Below are 23,525 nucleotides of genomic sequence, written 5' to 3'. Positions count from 1 at the left end.
AGCGAGTACACAAACCCCACCGATCTCTGCTTCAACACCGATGCCTGCCTCGAGTCGTGGTCAAGTACGCGCTGTATCATGGTATCATGGTGTAATGCATACGACAATAGGGTAGTGGATACTAGGATAATGACAGGCATGGGAGTCACTCGGGACGTAAGATGGATGGACTGGAGGAGAGAGCAGGAAAACGACATGCAGTGGGAGACAAAAGCTATGTAACCAGACCAGGTGCCTGGCTATCGCGCTTTCTACTATGATAAGCTATAGTATATTAGTGCAAACTTCCCGGTGGGTAAATATATTCTGCCACAGACTGTATACATTGAATATCCAAACATTGACTTGGATTTGATACGGCTCACTAGGGCTGTAGATGAGCGATACGATACGATACTTGACCAAGAAAACATAGTAGCTAGTAAAATTCAACTTTCACTTATTACTCCCATGCCAGAAGTAGCATCTTGGACATCATAAACGGGCTAATTTTATCTCACCGCAATAGACTGCTACTGCGGTATGAAAGGGAGGATTACAATTAGCGTTTAAATTAGAAACATAGACTAGCTATGCACAATAATAAGAAGATCAGAAAATAGAAGCAAAGAAAAGAGATGTCAGCATGAATTCACGCGTCAAATGCTAAAGGCAATGGAACCGTTCTTGCATGAGCCTAGAAGCAACACAAAGAACACATGGTGAGACGTTGGGGCTATTTGGGCGCAGACTGAGCAAGACTGCAGGGAACAACAGACTTTTCACAACATCAACACAACCGAGTTCTTTCTTTTTACCTACTCTCCAACAATGCTTGTGCTTGGGAGGTTGGGTTGAGGTATCGAGATACATGTCAAGTATCCAAGCAAGAAGATTCCTACCTAGGTACCTAGGTAGGTAGGTTGTCGGGCAAATCGCGACATAGCAATGAATCTCAGCCCATCACAGGCCTATGGGGCAGCATGGCGACTCAAAATTCGGCAAGTCCTCCGGCAGTTTTGTGAAGTGATCCGACGTGGGTTGGGCAACAGAAGGACACTTAGCCATGAGTACCAAATCATCGTTCCACGACACTCCTGACATCAGCGTAAAAAGTCAACGCAGCGAGCATGACTGGCCGCAATACTGCCGACGAATAGCGTGGCAAACGAGGTGCCGTAGTGGCCGCCATCACGCTTGGCAAGTCGCATACGCTCCGTTGCGCCGACATGGACGGCCATGTTGAAATGCACATCGGCCCTTATACGCGGAATTGCTGCCGAATAGTCCTGTCCTGCTGGTGTCGGGTTAATCCCACAGTGACTCTTCAGCCATTGCCGAAGCAGCCGCCAGGGGCCCTGTGTTCGCAGTCCATCTACCGTCGCTCTACTTGGTAACCGACGGCGGCCACAGATGATGCCAGGTCACTTTTGATGAAATTGCCCACTCATTGTGAGAGGCTTAGCCGCTGCTTTTACAAGACATGGGTGCCGTACAATTGTCTATTTAAAGCCAAAGAGGAAAGGATGCATCCGTGCCATAGCCTCGGGCCTGTTTGGTTAGTAGTAGATACACCAGTATCCGCAAGTACCCAACCGTGGAACTGCTTTTGATCATCTCGTTCGATCTGCCTGGAAGGCAGACGAACTGTCAGCTACATGGCTATGTTAGTTTCTGAGGCAGATAACTGGACCAAAAGGGAGGGGTGAATCAACATACCTGGGGCGGGAGAGTATGCAACATGACTCCAAGCTCAGTACCGATGTATTCGAGCCTCCGTTTTACCCAGGCACGCTGAGCTACTACTAGGTAGTCCTGCAGTAACAGGCAGGTAAGTGGCCACGGAAGGAGAAATCCCACCACCCGCTGCCCTTGGTTGACTCTGTAGCCAAAGCTAGATAACTGTGCGGGCTGGGAAATGTAGGGAACCGGGGTGACAATTTCAGCTATGAGCCTGGTGCAAGTTCTATTATAGCTGCATTGGCACAGTCAGGCGTGGTCCGATAATTCGAGGGGAGTGTGCTCTCCCCTGGCATCTAGTCGCACAATAGTCGTCCAGAGCATGAGACGCACACAGCGCATTGAATTCCATACCCGACTAACAGACGGATCATTACAAATGTCAACTCTGCCCGGAAATATCTCGTCCTCGGAGTGCAGCCCCGGGTTGCTCAGAGGCGAGATTCTAGTTTTTGAATTTTACAGCGTCACGTCTTGTTGGATATCCGCTGGCGTTTGCGTGTTGCGAGTTTGGACGCCGTGGATATCCCCGGCATGGCTTGAGAATGTCGACGACACTGGCAACAGCTCGGTTGTATAAGTGCCTTATACCACTGAAAGCTGCAGAGCGACTTACTTTGAACTCCCCTGACTCTGCATTGGACGCACCCTTTAGAACCCGGGCCGTAATAAACCATTTCGGGGTTTGATTGTCGTGTACGGTTCCTGAGAGCTGGTCAAGTTGTAGACTCTCTGTAGCTTCAGTGTTGCCCGCAAGAAATGTCTGGCCAGTACCATGGCGGAATTCAAGCTGTTTCTCACGCTACGCCGCATTGTTTTCAACACGCAACTCGTCTAGTAGTTGGGAAAATGCTACAAGTTATAATACTGGTTATAACTAATAAGACTGATCTAGCCCTTTTTTTTGTCTTTTTTCATAATTTAACTAATGACTAATAAGACTTAAATAACAATATTTCTTTTAAATTTAGTCATCGTATACGTAGCGTAAACGAAAGTCATTAGAGAACAAATAAACAGCTCATCAAAGTCAGTATACTCCCTCGTGAAGCGCCTTTAGAGAGAATGAGCCACAAGAAACCGCATACACATCAAGTGGAATCACTATAGGGAGGCTTAATTGCTTGACGGCGACGGAAACCCTGATACATAAAGAGAGATAGAGGCCTGCACTACCGTACGTTCCTGCACTTTTGGTAGTGCAGCTGCAAGCCACGACAGAAGCAGGCGGCTCGGTCGATCAATTCCATTCATGACGGGGGTCTCACCAAGGTCGGCGAGCTGGTTTTTCGATGCTAGCTGTCCAATGGCAAGGTTGAATTGGCCGCTGCGCACATGTTAAATTCTGGCGGGTATCGCGCAATGGGTGATACTATGATCTTGGATCGGCCGTTTATAGGCGGAGTTTGCAGACGGGTTTTGCGGTTTTGCCATGAACGGATATGCTTATCGCCACGCTTCCATTTGTTCCCATGCCAGCACTTCCGCTTCTCCGCAAATGGGTTACCGGTGGTAAGGAGAATCGCCGTGGTGTTGCCTCGATGCTATCAGCTCGCTCGTAGTCGCCCCGACTGCGGAGGACCATCCATCCGTCTCGACTGATACCTCACTTCTATCTTCTGGCCGACTAAATGCCATCCCTTCGGAAACTCTCACAGATGTCTGCCATGATATACTCAGTGCGAACAGATGCCCAGAATAGCATTCTCAGCCATCATGAGAAGCGGCGAACCCGTCTTGCCGACGACGCGGCACAGCTCGCGGCCATGGGCCACAAACAACAGCTTCAGCGCAACTTCTCCATGATATCCATGCTAGGCTTAGCCCTCGCCATTATCAACACCTGGACCGCCCTCGCCGCTTCAATCACACTCGCTCTCCCCTCGGGAGGATCCAGTTCCGTCATCTGGGGCCTCGTGGGTGCCGGCATCTGCAACTTGTGCCTGGCGGCGTTGCTCGCCGAGTTCCTGTCCGCGTATCCCACGGCCGGCGGGCAGTGTCACTGGGCCGCCATCATCTCGTGGAAGCTTGCGGACCGCGCCATCAGCTACGTGACGGGCTGGATCAACGTCTGCGGCCAAGTTGCTCCCAGCGCCACCGGTCCGCTGCTCGGCAGCACCTTTGTCGTCGACATTATTTCGCTTTTCAACCACTCGTATGATGCGAGGCCGTGGCACCAGTTCCCGATTTACGTTGGCTTTGCACTTGTTGCTCTCGCCATCAACGCCTTCTTGCTGCCAAACTTCACACTGAGGCGGCCTTCTTCTGGTCCATGACGGGATTCTTCGTTATTCTCATTACCGTTCTGGCGTGTGCGAGGCCGCATTTCCAAACCAGAGGCTTTGTCTACGGCCAATTCATCAATCATGTCGGGTGGCCGGACGGCTGGGCTTGGCTTCTTGGTTTGCTCCAGGCCGCGTTCGCATTGACGGGTAGGTGTCTTGTATATATCAACTATAAGTCATATATGACGAAGGATTTTCGTATATATATACGTAGCTAACAAATCCTAGGCTTCGATGCCACCGCATACATGATTGAGGAGATTCCCGACCCCCAGCACCAGGGCCCCAAGATTATGCTCTACTGCGTCGCCTTCGGCATGGTCACGGGCTTCATCTTCCTCAGCGGCCTGCTCTTCTGTGTCGACACATTGACAACGCCCTGGGTGCGGCCTGGGGACCTCTCTTGGAGATCTTGATGCAGGCCACCGGGAGCAAAGCCGAGAGCACATGCCTGCTCGTCTTTCCCTTGCTCTGCATGGTTTCACGACAACCACGCTGGTCTGCACCAGCACACGAATGACGTACGCATTTGTCCGCGATGGCGGCATGCCCTTTACCATCATGGCTTTGGCGTCATGCTTCTCATTGCCGGCGGGTCGTGGGTGTTTGATGGACGCAAGCACTACCAAGGTCCGCAACTGGATGTTCAGGGCTTGATTAAGAGCAAGGTGGAAGGGATCGAGCCGGCCACGGGGTTGGATTCGTCGAGTAAGACGCAGGAGGCGATGCTTGAAGGTCGATAGAAGCATAGATGTGAAGCGGCGCAAGTATCACGACGCGGTGTCACTGGATATGGAGTTGTGCACAATGTGACAGTGTAGCGAGAACTACACACGTGTAGGGCTCTTGTACATGCCTAGATACATAATGACATGAGACGCTATTAATAGGCGCATTCCTACGTCTTGACGTTACTAAACCCAAATAGAACGCTCGATGGACGCGTCTGATGATTTGATCCCCCAGGCCAGAATACACGGCAGCATGATAGTCTACCCGTCATGGATGCAGATGAAAACACCAAACTACTCGAGATCGGCGCCGGCGCAAACTCAGAACACAGCTCCGCGACTTGTTGACCCCTCGGGGTTGTATTGAAGAAGTTGCACCGATTCGCACAAAGCAAGCTTACTGCTTCACGCGCTGCACTTGGCAAGCTGGCGGCTCTGCTCGAGCTCTAGGGTAGCAGGTCTCACAGCCACCCGAGGCGCAACACAGCGCTGTCCCAAAGTTTGATTGAAGAAATGAGTTACTTTACCTGATTGGCTTACGAGGAGCCGCTCTTGCGGTGAGCAATTTTTGTGGTTTGGGTGTGATGAATCATGTAGGTCTACCAGGCCAAAGTGTATCGACCTCGCGATGTGTCACGTACTGTCAAGTACTCAACAAGTATACTGTAACTTTTGAGAAACAGGGTCCAGGGCAGACACTGTCTGCCCTTGTCTGCCCTTGGCGGCCATGAATTGTTGCCCAGCAATCATGTTTTTGGAGCGTCAAAGAAACAAAGGCTACTTACTCTGTAGAAGACCGTTACCAGTCTGAGACAAGTATAGGGCCGATTGTCGTTTCAGGAGCAAACATCCCATCATCTGGCATTATCACGTCGGTCCGCACAACCGCGACCATGCATTAATTATAGAAGCTGCCTGATTCACCCATTCGAACTGTAGCCCAGACTGGGTTTTGTATGCACCCCAACCTCGGCGCTCGCGTTGCTCGGCTTACCTACTAGAGCGCCAAGCTGAGATTGTCGTAATGGTCGTGATGCTACAGTGCTGCACTGGGAGCCACATGATGATTTCATTACTTGCAGCCACTGTAGTTTGGGTCTGCACAAACTGTACGCAGTTCACTGTACTCCGAAGGACAGGGGCGTGGCTTGACGCCAAGCCGTAATTCGTGGGGTTTGCCCACGGGCACAGTGTGCAGCTGGGCGGTTGGGTCAACGGTGGTTGGTCGTGAACAGAAGTTTGCTCTCATTGGCGTTTTGCTGGCCGTATTTTCCAGACGTTGGGTATGTTGTTGGTGTCGGTGTGATTTGTGACGAGAAAAATTCGTAGCGCAAGGCGAGAAATCACCCGTTAAACTACGGCGGTTGCCACACTGGGCAAATCACTGTTATTGGCTAACAAGGTTGACTGCAAGTGTCCAACAAGAGGTAGTTTTGCCTACGGACCAAAGGAAAAAATTGAGCTGGCGGAAGTGGCCCCTGTTCCTGGGCTGTCCTGTCGGTCTCTGTTCAAGTCCCAAACAGCGGTAAGGGCAGTGTTGTGCTGTGCTGGCCGCGCGATTTTCCGGCATCACATGTATCACATGTAGTGCTGCAGTTGTGAGTTGTCTTTCAAAGCGTGAGATATCATCACAATCTGTGACTGGGAGCTTTGGTAGTGCGGTAGCGCTACAGCATTCGCCGCATTGGCCTGGATCGCACGGAGTAAAGTCTCGAGGCAATGCAACGACGCTGGAGAGACGGGGTAAATGCTCACAACTGTGCTCCGCACGGAGTAATGGACTTGTAGCGTGCGTATCACCTACTGGGTTAGTATGTAGTTAGAGAACGGAGTTCAGAGGTTCGATAACGAGCAGGACGGCGGGTCTTGTGCCCGCAGTTTACTGCCTTTGCATCCCACAGAGTTCGCACTGGGGGTGGAGGGATTATTGCTGGGGCACCTGGGGAACACCCGACATGTCGGCCGCTGTGGATCTGTACCACAGAGTCGTAGATAATATTGAGCAGCTGATCCAATTTCAGGGACTTGATATATCACGGGCCGGGTCGCAGTACTCAGGACTCCATAAGCCGGCCCGTGTCTCCGTCGCATGAGATAGGAGAGAGTGTGAAGGGCAAAAAGCCAGTGGCGAACATGTCACTGTTGGCCGAAGACCTGGACCTTGCGATGACATTGCGCAATGTTGTTGGGAGCACAGGTTGGGGCAGCGCATCAGACTCGAGCCCAAAGGCGCTCTGTTCATGGAACTGCCTCGGGCGAGGCTATCATTTCTCCTCCCCCGCATTCGTGGCATTCTCATGGGCGACTAATCAGCCAATGTATCCCTTTGAGTGTGCTAAGGTGCAAGTGAGGTAGCGGGACCCACTTTTCTGCGATACCTAGGAGCTACCTCGTCGATAGCAGGGTCGGCCGCAATAAGATGTAGCTCTTTGTAAATTTGGAAATTTCTGGTACCTTTATTATTATGTTATTTTCTGGTAAAGTCATGTACCTTTTAATATAATAATTCTTATTGGCCCGAATCCTGGTCGATTACAGAAAATGGACCTTAGCACACTCAAAGGGATTCCGGCAGTGGCAGAGTGTCTCACACCAAGGTAATCGACGATTGGCGAGGTGCGCGTGAAACGTGGTGGCGTAGTTTTCTGGCTGTGGTGATGATGCCAACTTCAGAGTTTGGTGGCCGAGATGATACCACATTGTTTGAGAGCAGCAGATCTCGGGCTAGTGTCGACGAAGGAGAGATGTTTCCCTGACAAATGTGGCAGCTTGGCAGACGGTATGTGTTGCAATAAGCAATAAGCAATAGTAAGAAATAAGCTCGCGAGAATGGATGACATGGCTGCAGCTTCAAGGCAGCCGAGACAATGCAAAGCGGTGGGAGGGCAGATATGGAGGAGACATGGACGACATCGGACCAGATCTGAACACTGAAGGCAGTTTGACTATTAGCAGTTCGCGGCTGGCAGTTGGCAGATGGCATGTGCACTTGGCAGCGTCGTGCCTGCCCGATTGGACCAGACATGCGCTTCACGCAGTCAGGGCCGAGGAAAAGGAAGGCGCGAGAAACCATGATGGAGTCAACTTCAGAACTTCAGATGAAGTGTAATGTTTGCAATACTCCGTACAGATTACGGGATGACCCCAAACGCTCTCCCGTCAATGCAAGTGGTTCTCGCCCATCAGCACTCATGCATCCGACCCAATAACAGCTGCCGAATTGACCGATCGATGCGCCGGCCAGAGCATCACCATGATGACTGATAACACATCTCTTGATTGGCACCTGTTCGTTTCTTTAGCTTCAACTTCGCCCCGGCCAACCAAGGCCCCACCAGTTGACACGATGCCACGCTCAACAGCTGCCACTTTTGCCCCCTCCAAGTCGCGCTCACGTCAACTCAGAATGCTGCTCACTCGTCCGTGCTTGCATGTTGCACTTGCTGCAGGCCGAGCAGATGAAGCCAACACTTGGTTCCTGACCATCCAACCATTCTGTCTTTAGTTCCGAGGAGCCTCCTTTGAAGTTGGCCGACGGCTATCGTCACCGTGGCATGTCAGTTGTCACAGCCGGATGTGTGCGTGGCAGGGATTCAAAAAAAAAAAAAAAAAAAAAAGGCAAGGAAATTAACGCCCCAAACCAACAAGTAATGAGTTTATTGCTGCTGCTGCTCATACTTGCGACGGAAAAAATTCTGCTCACTTGCCGCTTGTTCACTCTCGGCATTGGCAAACCCGAACAAACCCCGCGCACAAATTTCGAACGCGACATGGAGTGCTCCGTATTGCTCTCCTAATTTTCCTCGGATTCTTCGTCAACTTGCTTACTCCTCCTGAACTATTCCCAAGACACAATCACGGGACGCACTGCCGCTTGGTGGCGGCCCAGTCCTCCGTCCATAGCCCTGGCTTTACGGAGATCCAGGCATTTTGGCGCTGTGTCGACTGTGTCGACCGAGACTCGGGTGGCGGCTGGAAAACCCCATTTATCGTGCTGAGCAGCCCCGCCTAGTCCCATTCAAGGTCGTCAAGTGGCATTGGTTTTGTACAGACGTCCTCATCCCGACGTCACCGAGCAATACAGCCTCTCCATCCCACTTTGCCTTGGCCCTCTTCACCAGCAACCACCTATTGTCAACGCTTCCAGGCGTTTGAAAAGCCGTCGAATCAGGAATTGCTGTATCGTTGCGATTCGGCCTCGACACTCTGTGATCCGATGGTGTCAACAATTGCCTCCAGACTGTAGAAATCGCCTACCTTTTGCAAGGGAACTATACCTTGTGCCACCGAGGACATGTTTGCGCCGATAACCGACAACTTCCGCTCACGGTGCTCAATTATAATATACCATACACCATTCCTCAATCACCAGCAGGAGCCGACGACCGCAAATCTGTCTGTATGACGGGCTAGCTCCTCGCCTCGCCATGTCTTTGTCGGCGGTGGAGGGTAATGCTTCGATACCGAATCGAGGCCCGGCCGTGTTCGCCGTCACAACGGCGACATTGATTCTGGCTTCAGTATTTGTCGGCGCCCGCATGATTTGCCGCTACTTCATCGTCCGGAGAGTCAGTTGGGATGACAGGGTTATGATACTGGCCTGGCTTATTGCATTTGCCCTCTCATTCTCCATCTGCTACGGCGCGACAGTTGGGCTTGGCAAACACGATGATGACATTAGCGACACGGATTTGCCGAAACTGCGGCGGTTCGAATATGTCTTTTCTATACTATACAACCCCGCGCTCATGGCAACAAAAACCGCCATTTTGATTTTTTATCTGCGTCTAGCGAAAAATACCCAGACAGTCCTGCGATACGCCTCCTGGGCCACCCTGGCGGTAGTCAATGTCGCAGGCATCGTTCTGACCTTTATGAACATATTTCAATGCAACCCAGTCGCCGCGGCTTGGAAGACCACGACCGACGACGGCCCAACACAATGCATCCCGCTCCTGACCGAGTTTATTTGCGCCGCACCAGTCAACATTGTTACCGACCTGGCCATCTTGGCTTTACCGATTCCTGTACTGACTGGTATGCGACTGCCTTCGCGGCAAAAAACTATTCTGGTCATAACCTTTACCCTTGGTATCTTCGTTACCATTGTTGATGTCGTTCGTATTTACTACCTCCAAAAGGCCATAACAGATGTACCCACTGGTTTAACCAGTGATCCCAACTCGCGATTTGGTGGCCAGCAAGACTTTGCATGGAACGCATCTTTGTCTTTCATGTGGAGCGCAGTTGAGGTGAATATTGCCATGACTTGTGCCTGCATCCCTACGCTCAAGCCGCTCATCCTCAAATTACTACCCGCCATGTTGTACGACCCAGAGGGAACACGGGTTTCTCGCACGACGAAATCGAACAGTGATCACGAAACACCGCCTTCGCGATACGTTGGGAGTGCCGCGCGCGAGTCCATGGTGACACCAGAGTCGGCCACTGGCAGTAACCCGGGTGGCGCCAAATCCGATTCGAGCAATGAGATTCCCATGACCGCCATGGAATTCCTGACGACGCCAGACATGAGGAACCTGAGCGAAAGCATGCACCCAGATCTTGTAGCCACACGCGCCCAAACCAATCTAACAGCGTCCACCTCCTCCGTCGAGAATGGCATCTATTTCGGTTTTGTCAATATGACGAAACCGAAGAGCATGCTCCGTGCCAACGCCTCTGAATCCTTCAAATACTGCACGATTGTGGCCATTCTATTCTTCTTATGGGGCATATCCTATGGCCTTCTCAATACCCTTAATAACGCCATTGCAGTGGTGAACAAAATGTCGACCGCGCAGACACTGGGATTGACCAGCGCCTATTTCGGCGTTGGGTATTTCTTTGGGCCGTTGCTTGTTGGAGAATGGATCCTGCGGAGAGATGAGCACAACCGGTCCAAACGCCACGAAAAGAATGAAGCTGAAAACGTGGGCGGCTATAAGGTCACTTTCATTGTCGGGCTGTGCATTTATGGTATTTGCACCATTATATTTTGGCCATCAGCCGTGACCAACTCGTTTGGTGGATTCATGCTGAGCAGCTGTGTGGTTGGCTTTGGGCTCTCTGTGCTGGAAGTGGCTGCAAACTCCTTTATGATTCTTTGCGGACCACCAGAATATGGCGAAACTCGACTCTTGCTAGCTCAAGCAGTGCAAGGCGTCGGCAGTGTCGTCAGTGGCCTCCTCGCCCAAAAGGTGTTTTTCACCGGGATCGGCCAGGATAGCACGAGTAGGTCAAACAGCATGACGCTCATCAACGTGCAGTGGACATACCTGGGCATCACTCTGCTCTGCGTTGTGCTGGCCTTGTTCTTCTTTTACATGCCCTTGCCAGAGGTCAGCGACAGCGAGCTCGAGTTTGCTGCTAATAAACTTCCCATCGACACAACCAAGCGAAGCATCTGTGGCCTGCAGCTGCGCACCGTCAGCCTTGTGCTGGCCGTATTCGCGCAATACATGTACGTTGCCGGCCAAGAAAGCAACAGCATATACTTCCGCAGCCTTCTTGTTTCGATCCTCCCGAGTCCCCCAGCCGGCACCGATGCAGCATCCGGCATCACCAAATCCAGCTCAACATACGACCCGGACAAGCCGCCCGGCATAGCCATCTCGATCCCAGACTACCTGCTCATCGGCCACACCGCATTCGCGGTATCCCGCTTCCTCGCAGGATGCCTTACCTACTTTTCGGCCTCTAATCGCCGACTTCCACAACCACGCACCGTTCTTACTGGTTGCATCTTGCTGTGTTTTCTCTTCGCCTTGCTCCCAGTCGTGTTACACCCGCCTAATCCCGACCTGCTCGTTATTCCGGTTATGCTATTTTATTTCTCTGAAGGGCCTATCTGGCCGCTTCTTTTTGCCATTGGCTTGCGCGGCCAAGGACGTCGAACGAAGCGAGCGGCGGCCTTCATAACCATGGGCGGTTCCGGTCCGGCTTTCTTTCCCTTCATTATGTATGCGATTATCGAACACGGCGGCAGCGTACAGACGGCGTATATTGTCGTCGTCGCACTGCAGGTTGCAATGTTTACGTACCCTGTATTCCTGCAATTCTCCCGCAGCGCGAGGCTTTTGGTCGACCCTAACCCGGATGTCCGGGCGGCACTGGAGCAGGACGGGGATGGATTATCAACCAATCAAGTGATGAATGGCCAACAAAACCAGAGACCGAATGGCCTGTTCGGAGGATTTTGCCAGAGTCCCAAGTTTGGTGAAAGGAGAAAATCGTCCCCGCCAAATGTTCAGCATAATGAAGGCGCTACATCGTTCAACGCCACCCATATCACTTAATTTTTCCTCTTCTTTTTCTTTATGAAGTATATATTTTGGACCATGTATATATGGCTTCCTCCGAGGTTACGATCTCAAAACGCTTGCGAGCGTTAGGTATTTGGTTGGATATTGGGTACCCGGCATGGGCGGCGTAGAACCAGGCAGAGGCTCTGGGATGGCGTGTTTGTTATATACCCCGATTCGATGGACTTTATCTTTTTTTTATATATTCATACAATATGAGAATAGGGTTTCTGACGGGCAGTGTGAATGATAATACATATATCGGGAAGTTGCTCCTGTGCACGCATGACACTGACGAGAATGACCCCATGCCAGTGGGCTGCGGTTGCCATGCCTTTGGATGCTATTATCGACCTTGTTCATGGTAGTCCTGCCGGGAACGTCAATGGTTCAGCGGACCGAGACGGCAAGAGACCCGAGCAGCAGCAGTGATTCACCGGCGACAGCTCCGCAGAGGGCATGGTCTCAGAGAGCTGCTAGACTCGCACCGAGCTCTCAGTTGAGGTTGGGAATTTAATCTGCACCGACACCTGGCCTTGCGCAAATCATCCCAAGCTACCACTCCGAGCCGACATCTCTCTCGATCCTCTCAAACACGCCGACGCCCTGGGCCCCCAGCGCCGTCGCCAAGCCGACGGCCACGGCGCCCGCGCTCCTCATCCTCCTGTACCCGGCGCCGTCCTGCACGCCCCCGACGCCAATGACGTGCACGCCGGCGAGTCCTCGCTCGTCCAGCACCCCTCTCAGAATCCTCACGTTGCCCACGGACAGCGGGTGAATGCCCGCGCCGGCCAGGCCCCCCACGGCCCCCGGCAACGCCTCGGTCCCGCCGTCGCCAAACACGACGCACGAACCGAGGGTATTCGTGGCAGTGACGAAGCTGATTCGCGCGGCGTACGGCGCCAGCGCATCCGCTAGCGCGGTAAACTGCGCCGAGTGCGTGTACGGCGGCGTCTTGATGCCAACTGGTATGCGCGGCTCTTCCGGCAGCGCGGCCAGATACTCGGCCAGGCGCACGGGATCGTAGGCCGGCGGCGGAGAGCCCGGCATGTTGGGACAGCCGAGGTTGATTTCCATGGCGAGCGGCAAGGAGATGCGCGGCGAGGCGGCGAGGATGTGGGCGTAGCACGCGGCGACGGAGGAGGGCGAGCCGGCGACGCTGACGACGGCCGTCTTGCGCACGCTGGGCAGGGAGGCGCTCAGGCGTGCGAGCGCGGCGAGGTATGCGTCGAGGGGGAGCGGGCTGTAGCCCAAGGAATTGATGCTGCCGACTGGGGCGGCGGCGGACGGGGCCGTCTTTGGGGCGCGGTTGGAGGCAGGGTCGAAGAAGGCGTATCGGTGGATTGCGTCGTCGTGGGGGAACCCCTCGATGAGGCTGGTTCGGGTGGTGATGGCGCCGGTGGAAGGGCACTGGAGGAGGCTCTCGAGATGCTCGGGCGTCGTGGCCCAGGGGCAGGCGGTGTTGAGCAGCGGCGGGTGGATGGAGAGCTTGGGGGCCATTGCTTTTTCACATGGGGTAGATGGAGCGGAAGGGTTGCGCGGTTGAATGTGTTGAGGTGTTGGGCATCTGGTGATGGTGGTGGTGGTGGTGCGTGTGAGGTGGTGGCTCAAAGTGGGCCGTGGACCGACGTGTGTATTTGTATCATGGCGGGGCGAGTCCACGTTGTGTCAAACAAACACCCGCTTGAATCTTGGCCATATACAAGGAGAGGTATTGAAAATGGAGAGAGAGGTAGCCCCTCGTCATGGTCTCGAAGGAAACGACATGCAATGCCGCCGAGCCACTGGCAAAGTTCGCAAGTCACCGATACATGCCCTCCGGCTTAGACGGTACTAAACACAGTGGCAGCATCACATCTTGGTCGGGGACTGATGGCATTGCGACAAAAAATGGCCCATCATGGTGAAAAATTTACAAGAATTCTATCTGCCCAGTAAGTGAACCCTCCTTGACGCCTTATTCGTGACTACACATCCTTCCGGGGAGATCCAAGCTCATCACAACTTACAAGTCCGCCAAAAAGCAACATCACCAATCACCAGCCAAATTCCTCGCAGTGCAACTCGATACTAGGACCGTCTGACCGGATACTTTCCGCTGTCGTCTCTCTCATCAAGTCCATCAACTGAGACGGCCCGCACCCAGTGATGAGAACTCGCTCCTCAGGATGGGTGCCGCCCACCACGTCACGGATCAGCGCCGTAATGTTGGGCTTTTGGTATTTTATTGGAATGTTGCGCAAGTCCACCGGGCAGTACGAGCTCGCGGCAGATACAGACTCGCTGTCTGACGAGGGCTGAGACCTTTCCAAGTCGATGGATGAGTCTGAACCCACCGGGCGAATGCGATGGACCTGCTCCTTCTCCATCAAGATCTCGCTGACGATACTAGTCTCAAACTGCCCGGGTGAAGGTCCGGAGAAGCCAGTGGGCAAGGGTGGCAGTGGTGATGCCGATCTCGTGACAAAGACTTGAATTATGAATCGAGGATCGTCGCTCAGGTTCGCAAGATGATGGGCGAACCAGTTCAAATATGCTGCCAACAGTTGATTAGCGAATCATTCCCACAAGCGGGGTATCGTGTCCGAGACGTACAATGATACTTGACCACCCATACAAAGATGACGCGCTTCGTCATGGCCCCCGTCGCTCGGCTCAACAGCGCATTCGCCAAGCCAAAGGTGAAGCTGGCGCCACTACCGCCAGCAACCAAGACCACAGTCTCAAAAGCCGATGGGTCTGGAACCGTGCCATAAGGCCCTTCGATCGATGCCTTGAGAGTCACACCGGGGTTCTCAACGGCGTACTTGTGCAGATCTCCGGTAAAGCCGTTGTGAGATGCAATCACAAGCTCGAGAGGGTCGGCCGATGCAATAGTGAACGGGTGTGTTTCGAATAGTCGAAGCCTGGGAATCCACAGGAAGCAGTGTTTGCCGGAATGAGCACCCAGGGGAGACTTGGCCAACGTGACCCGAGTGCCTCCGTTGGGCAATGGTGTAAGAGTTGCCGTGTTGCTGCTGTGTACCATGAGTCGAACGAATCGAATAACACGATCTAGCCCCCACATGGAGCCGGCAATAATCGTGCCATATACAATCTTGTTGGTCAAGAAGGGTTGATGTAAGCCAAGGGTGACAATGGACACAACCCAAAGGCCGACATGCACGTAGTAGAACAGCTCATACCACCAGCGCCGGATGAACACGGCAGCCAATGCAAGCAGCACCCAGCAACCCCCCGAAACAATCCCATAAATATCAGACGTGTCCAGCAGTTTTTTACAGTAGTTGATGCTGCAAAAGTAAGCAGAATAGCAGGCCGCGTGAACAATGAGATGCGTCACGGCAGCGTAACCCGAGATGCGGTGGAGGCAGTTGAGCCGTTCGTATGACCATGCGGTCAAGAAAGCGAGGGGCGTGTTCTTGAGCGCGAAGAAGATGACAACAACTAGATTCGCAATAGCCAGCCTAGGGGAATCATGAGCCTTTGGGCAACATCCCCGGGGGAGTCGTGGTGTATATATACTTACCAGCCGGTCCGCGAAGCAATGTTTGTTGTCATGTTCATGCTGCTGTCCAAATTGGCAAAGAGGCAAATCAAGTTGAGCGCCATGAACAGGGTCGTGATGACTCCGTGGCCAAGTGATGGCACCCCGGCCGCACGTTGAATAGTTAGCTTTCTGATTTGTCTACAGCATGTCAGTTGTGAATGATGACCCCAAGACCGGGGCTTATTATTCCATACCTGGGTAGCGCAGCGAGCAAAGATGGTGACGCTGAGCCCCGAGATCTCCGTCTCACCCAGTGATTCGACTGTCTGATCAAGTAAAAGGCGATGTAGGCAAGTCCTATCGTGCCCAAAGTAATGATGAACCCCAGCGTCGTCTGCTCATTTCTCTCTGCGCGAATGGCAAACATGCGCAGTAGCGCCTCGTCGTAGCCCGCCATCGTCAAGTTGAATATGTGTAAGACAGCAGAAGATGACTCGAATAAGGAACTATGGCGGCGCGCCGGTTCCGGCAGAATAGTGTGCGACGGAAGGGGTCGAAACTCGTTGAAAGTAGGGACACGGGAGGGAAAAATCGTATTGTTATTGTTCGTTGAGGCGATTCCGTCTCCTGGCGATGCTTCAAGCCGGTCAAGATGACTGAAATGGATCCAGAGCCGAATCAACAACTGCTTCGTGACCCCAAGCGTTTACTCGTAAAGGTGAAGACTTGGACACTTAAATATGGGACGGTATCATGGCTCGGATGAGGAAGATGACAGTAGAATATCGCGCTATGGTCGTTCTTTCCCAAGTGACTTTTACGTCTCGAGACCGAGCTTCGATGGCCTGGTGCGTCTCAGAGCAGACAGAAGCTCGCCGGTTTGCGGGCAGAATACAAATATGAATGCCTGGATATATCTGCAGGAAGAGATGGTGCAAAAACGCACAGCCTCGAATATACACACTCATATATATTGAACTCGGAGCCCATGTCGAGCCCAACCTAGGTTACCTTGAGGCCATTATTCACAATACACGCCCTTTTACCCCCGTCCCCTCCTCATAGCCAATAGACAAGAGTGTAATCCATGTCACAGTTATCAACAAGGTCGAAGCGAAGTGTGCTATACGGATGGTATCTAGTAACGGGACATGCTACCAAGCCAGGGGATGCTTGTGATGGTTGCGACCACGGACTTTCACACCCCCCACCCATAGCCCAGAGGTTTACAATACATTCAACTTTTCGAAACAAGCCTTGGACTAGGGGCAAGGTTCTCTTGGCAAGCAAATCATGCCTAGCGGGTAGGCCCACGTCCTCCCGATCCAAGGAGCGACGCTGATGGAGAAAAGTGTCCCAGTAGGTTGCGCCGTCAACACTACGCAGGGACGTTACACCATCCTTATAGGATATCAGATCGTCATATACTAGGCCATACCCACTACATTCACAAAAGCAACTCGTCTCGCGCGGAACCGAGAACCAAGCCGTCTAGTACGCCAAGTGCGGTTGAGGGGGGTCGTGCGCACCGGCTGTCTTCCCCTTGGTAGGGAGGACTGGGACCCAACTACTTTTGAAACTGCTGACGAAAACTTTTCTTTTTGTGTTTGCGTTTTTTTACCTTCTCGAAGAGTTGCAAATTGCGATTGATAAAAAAGGAGGCTCGAGGTAGGTCGGTGGATATCCACCAACTTGCGACAGCACACGACGTCGGATGACGTGACCTTGTCAACATCTGCAACGGGACAGGTTGCGTGGCATCGATGCGTCCGAAACTGGAAGGTTGACGACAAGATGAGAAGCCACGTGTGCGAGTGAGACAGACAGCCCGGGTGCCGTGATGCGTCCTGCCCCCCCCGCGCAGCAACGCACTTTTGCACGCTGGCCCAGATCCTTTGAGGACGGAGGACAAACTGGAAATTGGCCTTGTATCAGCTAGTCCTGGCGCGCGGAGCTTTAGACCGACCAGCATCCCGATCAAGCCGGATGGGAGGCTAGTCTGGGAGCGTTACTACACCAATTTCGCTACGGCCTGGCAAGTTGTTTCAAGGCCATCGACGCCACTCCTAGCTACGATATCTGCTGTCGCGGCCCGAGTCCTGGATTTGCGAAACAGATGCGCAAGATGGGCGAAGATCCATCTCTACGCTTTGGCGTCCCTAGTATAAGCTGGCGGCGGAGACCACCGTCTGTGCAGGGCGCAATTCGGCGGCGTGGAGTATCCCAGCATTTGCATCATGTTTATTTGACTGAAGAGTCAGTGGCCGTAGCAGGATTCTCGACACGTCAACTGCTCGGAATCCCTTCAGTCGGTAGGGGTAGGTAGTAGTTTGGTTGCGTCCGGCAACTTGCCGCCAATGTTCCCCATCCGATCTGTCTGGCGAAGAAATGGGCCCCAGAAACAAAAGGAGAACAAAGTCAGTGGCCCATGGTTGTTTCGACACATGGGCTAGATGGGGCGAGTCAAGGTTTGGTTCACATGTTGCATTCATTCTTCTCTGCACGGGCTTTGGGCTGGGGGCGTGTAGTTGCCGCGAATGCTTTTTTTTCTGCGTGGGAGGCCGCAATGGTTGTGTGCCTGGCGGCCTTTTGGTCTGCATGACCCCCAAGTAATAAACTTTCTGTTCCTGATGGTCGGTTGCTTGATCCACCGCCATCCTTCTATACTTCAACTCCCAGTTCAACCACGGGTTTCCCATGGGCGGGGACAAGCCATTGAAACGGCCAGAAAAGAAAAGCAGAATGCCCTGTTATGTGGGTAAAAAAGAAAACCTGTGCTCTGGTGCCACTCGCGTCTCTTTCGATTCTCCGGGCCACACATGGCGTCTCCATCTCCACAGCACGGCTGAGCCAGACTCCATGCCGGTCTGCCGAGTACCATGGGGTAATAATCTACGACTGGTACCGTCATTTCCGTTGCCAACGTGTCCCCATGATGGCGGCATCATGCCATCTCCCGATGTGCTCCCCCGCAAAAAGGAAGGGGGGAGTGCTGCGATGCACCACCACACACCCGGACCAAGGTAGCGGGCTCACCAGACGCTGGCTGCCAATGTATGATAACGTCATGTTGCACATTGCTACATCCGTCACGACACACGCAAAATCGCAAGATGGCATCCACGCGTGAAGCTGCCCAGACCCGGCTCGGCTCCCACATAATAGCACCAGACAAGTTACACAAGTTACATGGGACGGGCCAATGAGAGAGTTCGGCACGAGCATCGCAGGTTTCGCACGTAGGTGTACTTTGCTGATCCCTGGCTGATGAAGAAAAAGGTTCAAGGTTGTCTTATCTCGATCATCAATGCTTGCATCACCTACGTGGACCGCTTGGCCCGAGATTGAAGGGGCACGGCTTCCAAACGACGGCAGGTGTGTGGCATTATTTCTGCGTGGCCGATTTTGCCCGTCTCGCCTCCTTCTCTTGGGAGGCCTGGTGTCTTTGTGGGAGAGAATTGCGACATTCTGTCCGTGACGCAGTGCAGGCGGCAAACTATCGGCTTGCACCTTGGTTCGCGTCAACTCTACGGAGATTTTACAAGCACTTTGAACACGGGCTGGCTGTGTTGGTAATCACGCTCGAATATGCAAATTTCACATCTCGCCGTCTAGTATCGCCATTCATCACCAAGCTTTGCACATGCACATATCACAACCGCGACGCAATGCTCGAGGCGCGACTGCGTCCTCGCGGGCTCCAAATCAAGAATTGACAAGAAGTCGAGTCATTGCAGGTATTATATACCTCATGTTTCGTACATGCAGCCATTGCAAAGTCACCCGGCCACTAGCAACACTCCCGCAGATCTACAATCACGCATGAACATGAGCCTGTTTTGTTCCACAATGGCAATGCAACCAACACGACGAATCTTCACATCCATGGTCCGTCGACCAATAACGAACGTGGTGTAAAGCTCCCTATCCAGTGTTTTGCATCATAGGCGTGACGGGCGATGTGTTTCCCTCCCATCACCACGTCTCGAATCCTCCCCCCCTTCAACTCATTCTACTTCTTGGAGCTCGTCATGGCCCTTGTCTCGTCCGCATCGTCGAGGAACAGCTCCTCACGCTCCCACATGAGCTCCACGGCGGCGCCGGTAGGGCTGGCCAGGACAGACAAGGCCACGACCTTGGCCAACAGGCTCGGCAGGCTGGCCTGGACGCCGGCGGCGCGGTGCGCGCTCCTGATCAGGCTCACAGCCCAGACCAAGACGCCCGCGGACCCAATCACGTAGTCCCATCGCAGGAAGACCTGCACGCCCTGTCCCACGGTAGATACCTCGAGGGCCGGCGACGCCCAGGGCAGCGGCGTCGCGAACACGCTCAGCGGGTGGAGGGCCTCGAGGTACCGCTTCTGGAAGATGCCGGGCGCGGCGACGGTGGCCGCCGAGACGACGACGCTGACGAGGTGCGCAATCGCCGTGTTGGCAAAGGCGAAGGCGTACACGTACCGGAGGGAGCTCGCCGTCTTGCGGCCGTCGTTGCTGAACGAGCTCCCGCCGACGCGATTGGCCACGGCGAGGAGCGTGGCCACGTATGCCGGCCATGGCTGCCAGGCGGCGATGCAGATTTGCTTGAGATCGTGTGTCATGGTCTCGGAGAGGGGCGCAATCATGAGCAGCGAGGGGATGAACATGGCCACGGTGAAGACGTGAGGCAGCGCCTTGAGCACCACGCGAGGAATCCGCATGTTCTCGGCCGTCGGGCCGGCCGCCGTGCCGGAGTAGCAGAGGTGCAAGAAGGCATAGAGGGGAGTGGCAAAGGCGAACGTGAGCACCTGAGCCGCGAGACCGAGAACCGCCGGGCTACCATTGACGGCGTGTTAGCATCGGAGAAAGGGGGCAGGCGTGCAGAATCATGGGGCCTTTCATCCGACTCACAAGGCGGCAACGGTCCGGGCATTTCCCTTGCGCCACGACTCGAGCGTCACCAGGATCCACGCCGAGAGGCAAAGGTCCCCGAGAAGGCAATCGAGTGCAGCGTCAGCCCCGGCTGGCTCCCGTCGCCGACGGGCCAGAAGAAGACGGTCAGGGTGGCGAGCAGCTGGTCGAGATGCGGGAGACCCGTGTAGCGCGTCCGGAGCGGCACGTCGAGGCCGGGTAGCTTCTCGGCGTGCTGCGCCGCGTCGCCCAGCGCCCGGAGGCCATTGGCGTCAGAGAAGTAGAAGACGAAGTAGAAGACGGAGAGCGAGAGCAGCGGAAGCAGCAGCTTGGCGGACATTTCGGGCGCGTCAGGTTCCTCCGGTTGCTGGTGAATCTGGCGATGGTTGGGACGGTTCAAGTGGCGGCCACGTCTGGAACTTTATCGTTGTCCTTGGATGCAGAAACGGACGGGGACCAAGGCCCGGCTTCACGCTCCATCTTGTCTCCATCCCGTTCCTGTTTGTCTCGTGCCGAGACGCCGCCGGTGAAATTTGGCGGTTGTGCTGATGTGCCGTTTCGCGGAAGGGTTAGAAGCTCGTGGAGAAGGGCGGAGCTCCGGATGGAAGAGTCGGCCCGAACGGGGATGCCACATGTTTTTTTTTCTTTTTTCTATTTCCTTTCAGGGGCCAGGTCAGAAAGGTGATTTCTCTTAGTCACGGCAGTAATAAGTGAGATATATTTGAAGATATGACTGGGAATCCATTGGCCGACCGAGTTGCGCATCGGCGCCGCGTTATTTTAGGTGCCTAGTCTAGACCCTGAGGTAATGGTAGTTGTCGCAGTCGGCTGCGGCGGGTGCAAGACTGAGTTGTAGTCATCATAAACGGTGCCGTCAACGTGCATGCGGCCTTCCTCTGCTAGATAGCTTCCATCTGTCTGTATTGTTCCGTCGTCCCTGTCACGGGACCTGCTTGTGCCGCCCGGTTGAATTTCCTCCCGTTTGATGGTGGTTGTCACGAGTATACCCCCACAACAATGAGGCTCATCCGCGTTTGAGTGACTTTTCGTCGAACATCGATCCATGGCGGAGAGAGAAACTCTGCCAGGAGCTGAAGATGTAGATTGCGAAGAGCGAGGCTTAAGCTCTTGTGTCATGCTTGGTCTCAGCGATCCATTGGCTTCTCTATCTGTCGAGGCCATGCTCGCGGTGCCGGCATTGTCCCTGGAGGTGATGCATTGGATGACGATGGCAGAGAACAAAACTGGCAATTTTAATGTCACGATTCCAAATTCACCGCGCCATGTGGGCAGAAGGAGAAAGACTTACTGTCGCAATTGCAGCACAGCAAGCAGATCCAGCCTGCTTCTCCGTGGAGCGCCATAAGGAGAGTAACGTTGCTATATCCGCATAAGATTCTATTTGCGTACAACGAATTTGCGACCATCATTCAGCTAGCACCTACAGTATACTGATCGTCAGCGTGGCGATGGCGCCACAAAGGCTTCGCATAGCAACGCTTCGTAGTCTCAAGGTCGCCGGTGTTCGGGGCATGCCCTTGTACGAATAAAGGTCTATGCATGTACAAGTCAAACATCCATGGATGGCTGCCAGTGTAAAGATATCATGTGGAACTTACTGCAGAGCGGAACAAGGAAAAGAAGCGTCAGGTAGATATTGGCTACAGTGTCAAAGGCGAGGAGCGGGATTATGGCAATATTTTCTACGCCAAGCACGCATACGCCGTTTTCATGCTTGGCTATACGGCTGTGAATGCGTAAGTATGTTTTGGTGCACTCCAGGTTTAAGTAGCTATGAGAGCGGCTCTTACAAGATGAGGCAGAGGACCAAGAGAACCACAGGCAATCCGACCATGCCGAAACAGTTGAACAGGTACAGCTTGGAGCGCATTCTCTTCTTGGAAGTGCATCGTACAAAATGCTGTCAACTGCTGCGTCAGCCCTACATTGCAAACACAAAACGGCATGGTGTATTGCACAAGACGCACCGCCCTTTCGACCAAGAATAGGTAAATGAACTTGATGTCTACGTTGGTATTGCGGCAGAAAAGCTTGGGTGTCCGGGGACACTTACAATCTAGCACCGCATGCTCGTTAGCTGATGTCTACAAGACAAAGTAGAACAAAAAAAAGAATCTTTATTTCCAGCAGAGTAAGCTCACCTTGGAGGTAAGATAACACGTTATACAAATTGAAACGGCCCATTGACAAATGGCGAGACTCGAGTTCACGCCGACAGATTGTTGCAGTATAGCCGAGGCAAAAACGAATATGTACGAGTCGACGTATATGGCAAAGACCACTGTGCCCAACGCCACGTCAGACAGGAGCCGACGCACAAGATGCGATTGACATGACTTACACCAAACCAGGAATGGGAGCCGAGTCCAAAACTTGATGACCAGGCATCTCTGAGCTGCAACCCGTCAACAAGGGTACAGCAACTCTCCGGCGCCGCTCAAGGGATGTGGGAATGGGACCTACTCAGGAATAAAGTAAGGATTGTAATCGACAAGAGCGATATTACCATGCATATAATCCGCCCAACGAGGGGGACCGGCTCTCCTGCAGACATTGTGAAGAGGTGTATTCCGTATAGGTCTCGGTCAAAGCGCACCTGGGGCTCTTGTCTCGCCTCCTGAAGCTATCGGCCAAGGGTTATAAGCTTGACATTGGAAACCACGGGTGCAAATTTGCGGCCAAGTGCGACCAGAGGTGCAACTTGATCAAGCGAGAGAAGTCTGGTAGTCAAACGAACTTGCTTGTTAAGGGAGCAAAACTATTCGCATTGGGAGTGATTATAACCTATCCCTTCGGCCGGCGAAAAGGAGCCCATCTGACGGAGACCCGGCGCAGAGGCCAAATTTTTGCCTCGAAACTCGTGGGCAGAAAAACAAGACCAAGGCATGGAATATTAGCAAGAGGAACGTGACATGTGGACAGGAGCTACGGAGTACGTTGAGCCGCCTTCAATCTTGCTGCTAAGCACCACCTTTGGCAGTGAGGGCTTTGCTAGCTGAACCATCTAAAGTGGGGCATGGCACGGGCAGGCCAATGGCAGAATATGCTGTGCTGCGGTTTCTTGCGGCTTGGAGCTTTGGCTCCGTCTG

The 23,525-nt window shown here is 53.4% G+C and overlaps 8 protein-coding genes across 8 annotated transcripts; 3 read left to right on the top strand and 5 right to left on the bottom strand.

The window, feature by feature from the left end:
* Positions 1 to 3,386: 3,386 nt before the first annotated feature.
* J3458_002661 (uncharacterized protein) lies at positions 3,387 to 3,995 on the top strand (the record flags this gene model as incomplete). The annotated part of the gene is made up of 1 exon (XM_007815080.2): positions 3,387 to 3,995. One exon carries the CDS (start codon positions 3,387 to 3,389, stop codon positions 3,993 to 3,995), a length of 609 nt encoding a protein of 202 aa, XP_007813271.2.
* A 90-nt stretch (positions 3,996 to 4,085) lies between these two features.
* Positions 4,086 to 4,420, top strand: J3458_002660 (uncharacterized protein; the record flags this gene model as incomplete). Its single annotated transcript, XM_066117287.1, has 2 exons — positions 4,086 to 4,137; positions 4,233 to 4,420. 2 exons carry the CDS (start codon positions 4,086 to 4,088, stop codon positions 4,418 to 4,420), a joined length of 240 nt encoding a protein of 79 aa, XP_065977070.1.
* Positions 4,421 to 7,841: 3,421 nt separating this feature from the next.
* J3458_002659 (uncharacterized protein) lies at positions 7,842 to 13,625 on the top strand. Its single transcript, XM_007815079.2, has one exon. It carries the CDS (start codon positions 9,163 to 9,165, stop codon positions 12,031 to 12,033), a length of 2,871 nt encoding a protein of 956 aa, XP_007813270.2. The 5' UTR covers positions 7,842 to 9,162; the 3' UTR covers positions 12,034 to 13,625.
* URA1_1 (dihydroorotate dehydrogenase) lies at positions 9,189 to 13,632 on the bottom strand. The gene has a single exon (XM_066117286.1). It carries the CDS (start codon positions 13,537 to 13,539, stop codon positions 12,595 to 12,597), a length of 945 nt encoding a protein of 314 aa, XP_065977069.1. The 5' UTR covers positions 13,540 to 13,632; the 3' UTR covers positions 9,189 to 12,594.
* Positions 13,633 to 14,075: 443 nt separating this feature from the next.
* On the bottom strand, positions 14,076 to 15,651 carry J3458_002657 (uncharacterized protein; the record flags this gene model as incomplete). The annotated part of the gene is made up of 3 exons (XM_007815077.2): positions 14,076 to 14,575; positions 14,635 to 15,506; positions 15,569 to 15,651. 3 exons carry the CDS (start codon positions 15,649 to 15,651, stop codon positions 14,076 to 14,078), a joined length of 1,455 nt encoding a protein of 484 aa, XP_007813268.2.
* A 3,890-nt stretch (positions 15,652 to 19,541) lies between these two features.
* On the bottom strand, positions 19,542 to 20,225 carry J3458_002656 (uncharacterized protein; the record flags this gene model as incomplete). The annotated part of the gene is made up of 1 exon (XM_066117285.1): positions 19,542 to 20,225. The coding sequence occupies one exon, from the start codon at positions 20,223 to 20,225 to the stop codon at positions 19,542 to 19,544; it is 684 nt and encodes a 227-aa protein (XP_065977068.1).
* A 236-nt stretch (positions 20,226 to 20,461) lies between these two features.
* J3458_002655 (uncharacterized protein) lies at positions 20,462 to 20,755 on the bottom strand (the record flags this gene model as incomplete). Its single annotated transcript, XM_007815076.2, has 1 exon — positions 20,462 to 20,755. The coding sequence occupies one exon, from the start codon at positions 20,753 to 20,755 to the stop codon at positions 20,462 to 20,464; it is 294 nt and encodes a 97-aa protein (XP_007813267.2).
* Positions 20,756 to 21,195: 440 nt separating this feature from the next.
* Positions 21,196 to 22,990, bottom strand: J3458_002654 (uncharacterized protein; the record flags this gene model as incomplete). The annotated part of the gene is made up of 9 exons (XM_066117284.1): positions 21,196 to 21,659; positions 21,725 to 21,795; positions 21,861 to 21,969; positions 22,035 to 22,162; positions 22,227 to 22,336; positions 22,404 to 22,484; positions 22,578 to 22,717; positions 22,778 to 22,831; positions 22,900 to 22,990. The coding sequence occupies 9 exons, from the start codon at positions 22,988 to 22,990 to the stop codon at positions 21,196 to 21,198; spliced, it is 1,248 nt and encodes a 415-aa protein (XP_065977067.1).
* Positions 22,991 to 23,525: the final 535 nt, after the last annotated feature.

Source organism: Metarhizium acridum (genome assembly GCF_019434415.1).
Source record: "Metarhizium acridum strain ARSEF 324 chromosome Unknown scaffold_13, whole genome shotgun sequence".
Classification (NCBI taxonomy): Eukaryota; Fungi; Ascomycota; class Sordariomycetes; order Hypocreales; family Clavicipitaceae; genus Metarhizium; species Metarhizium acridum.
Note: the sequence above shows the minus strand (reverse complement) of the source record. Positions and strands in the feature narration are given on the sequence as shown.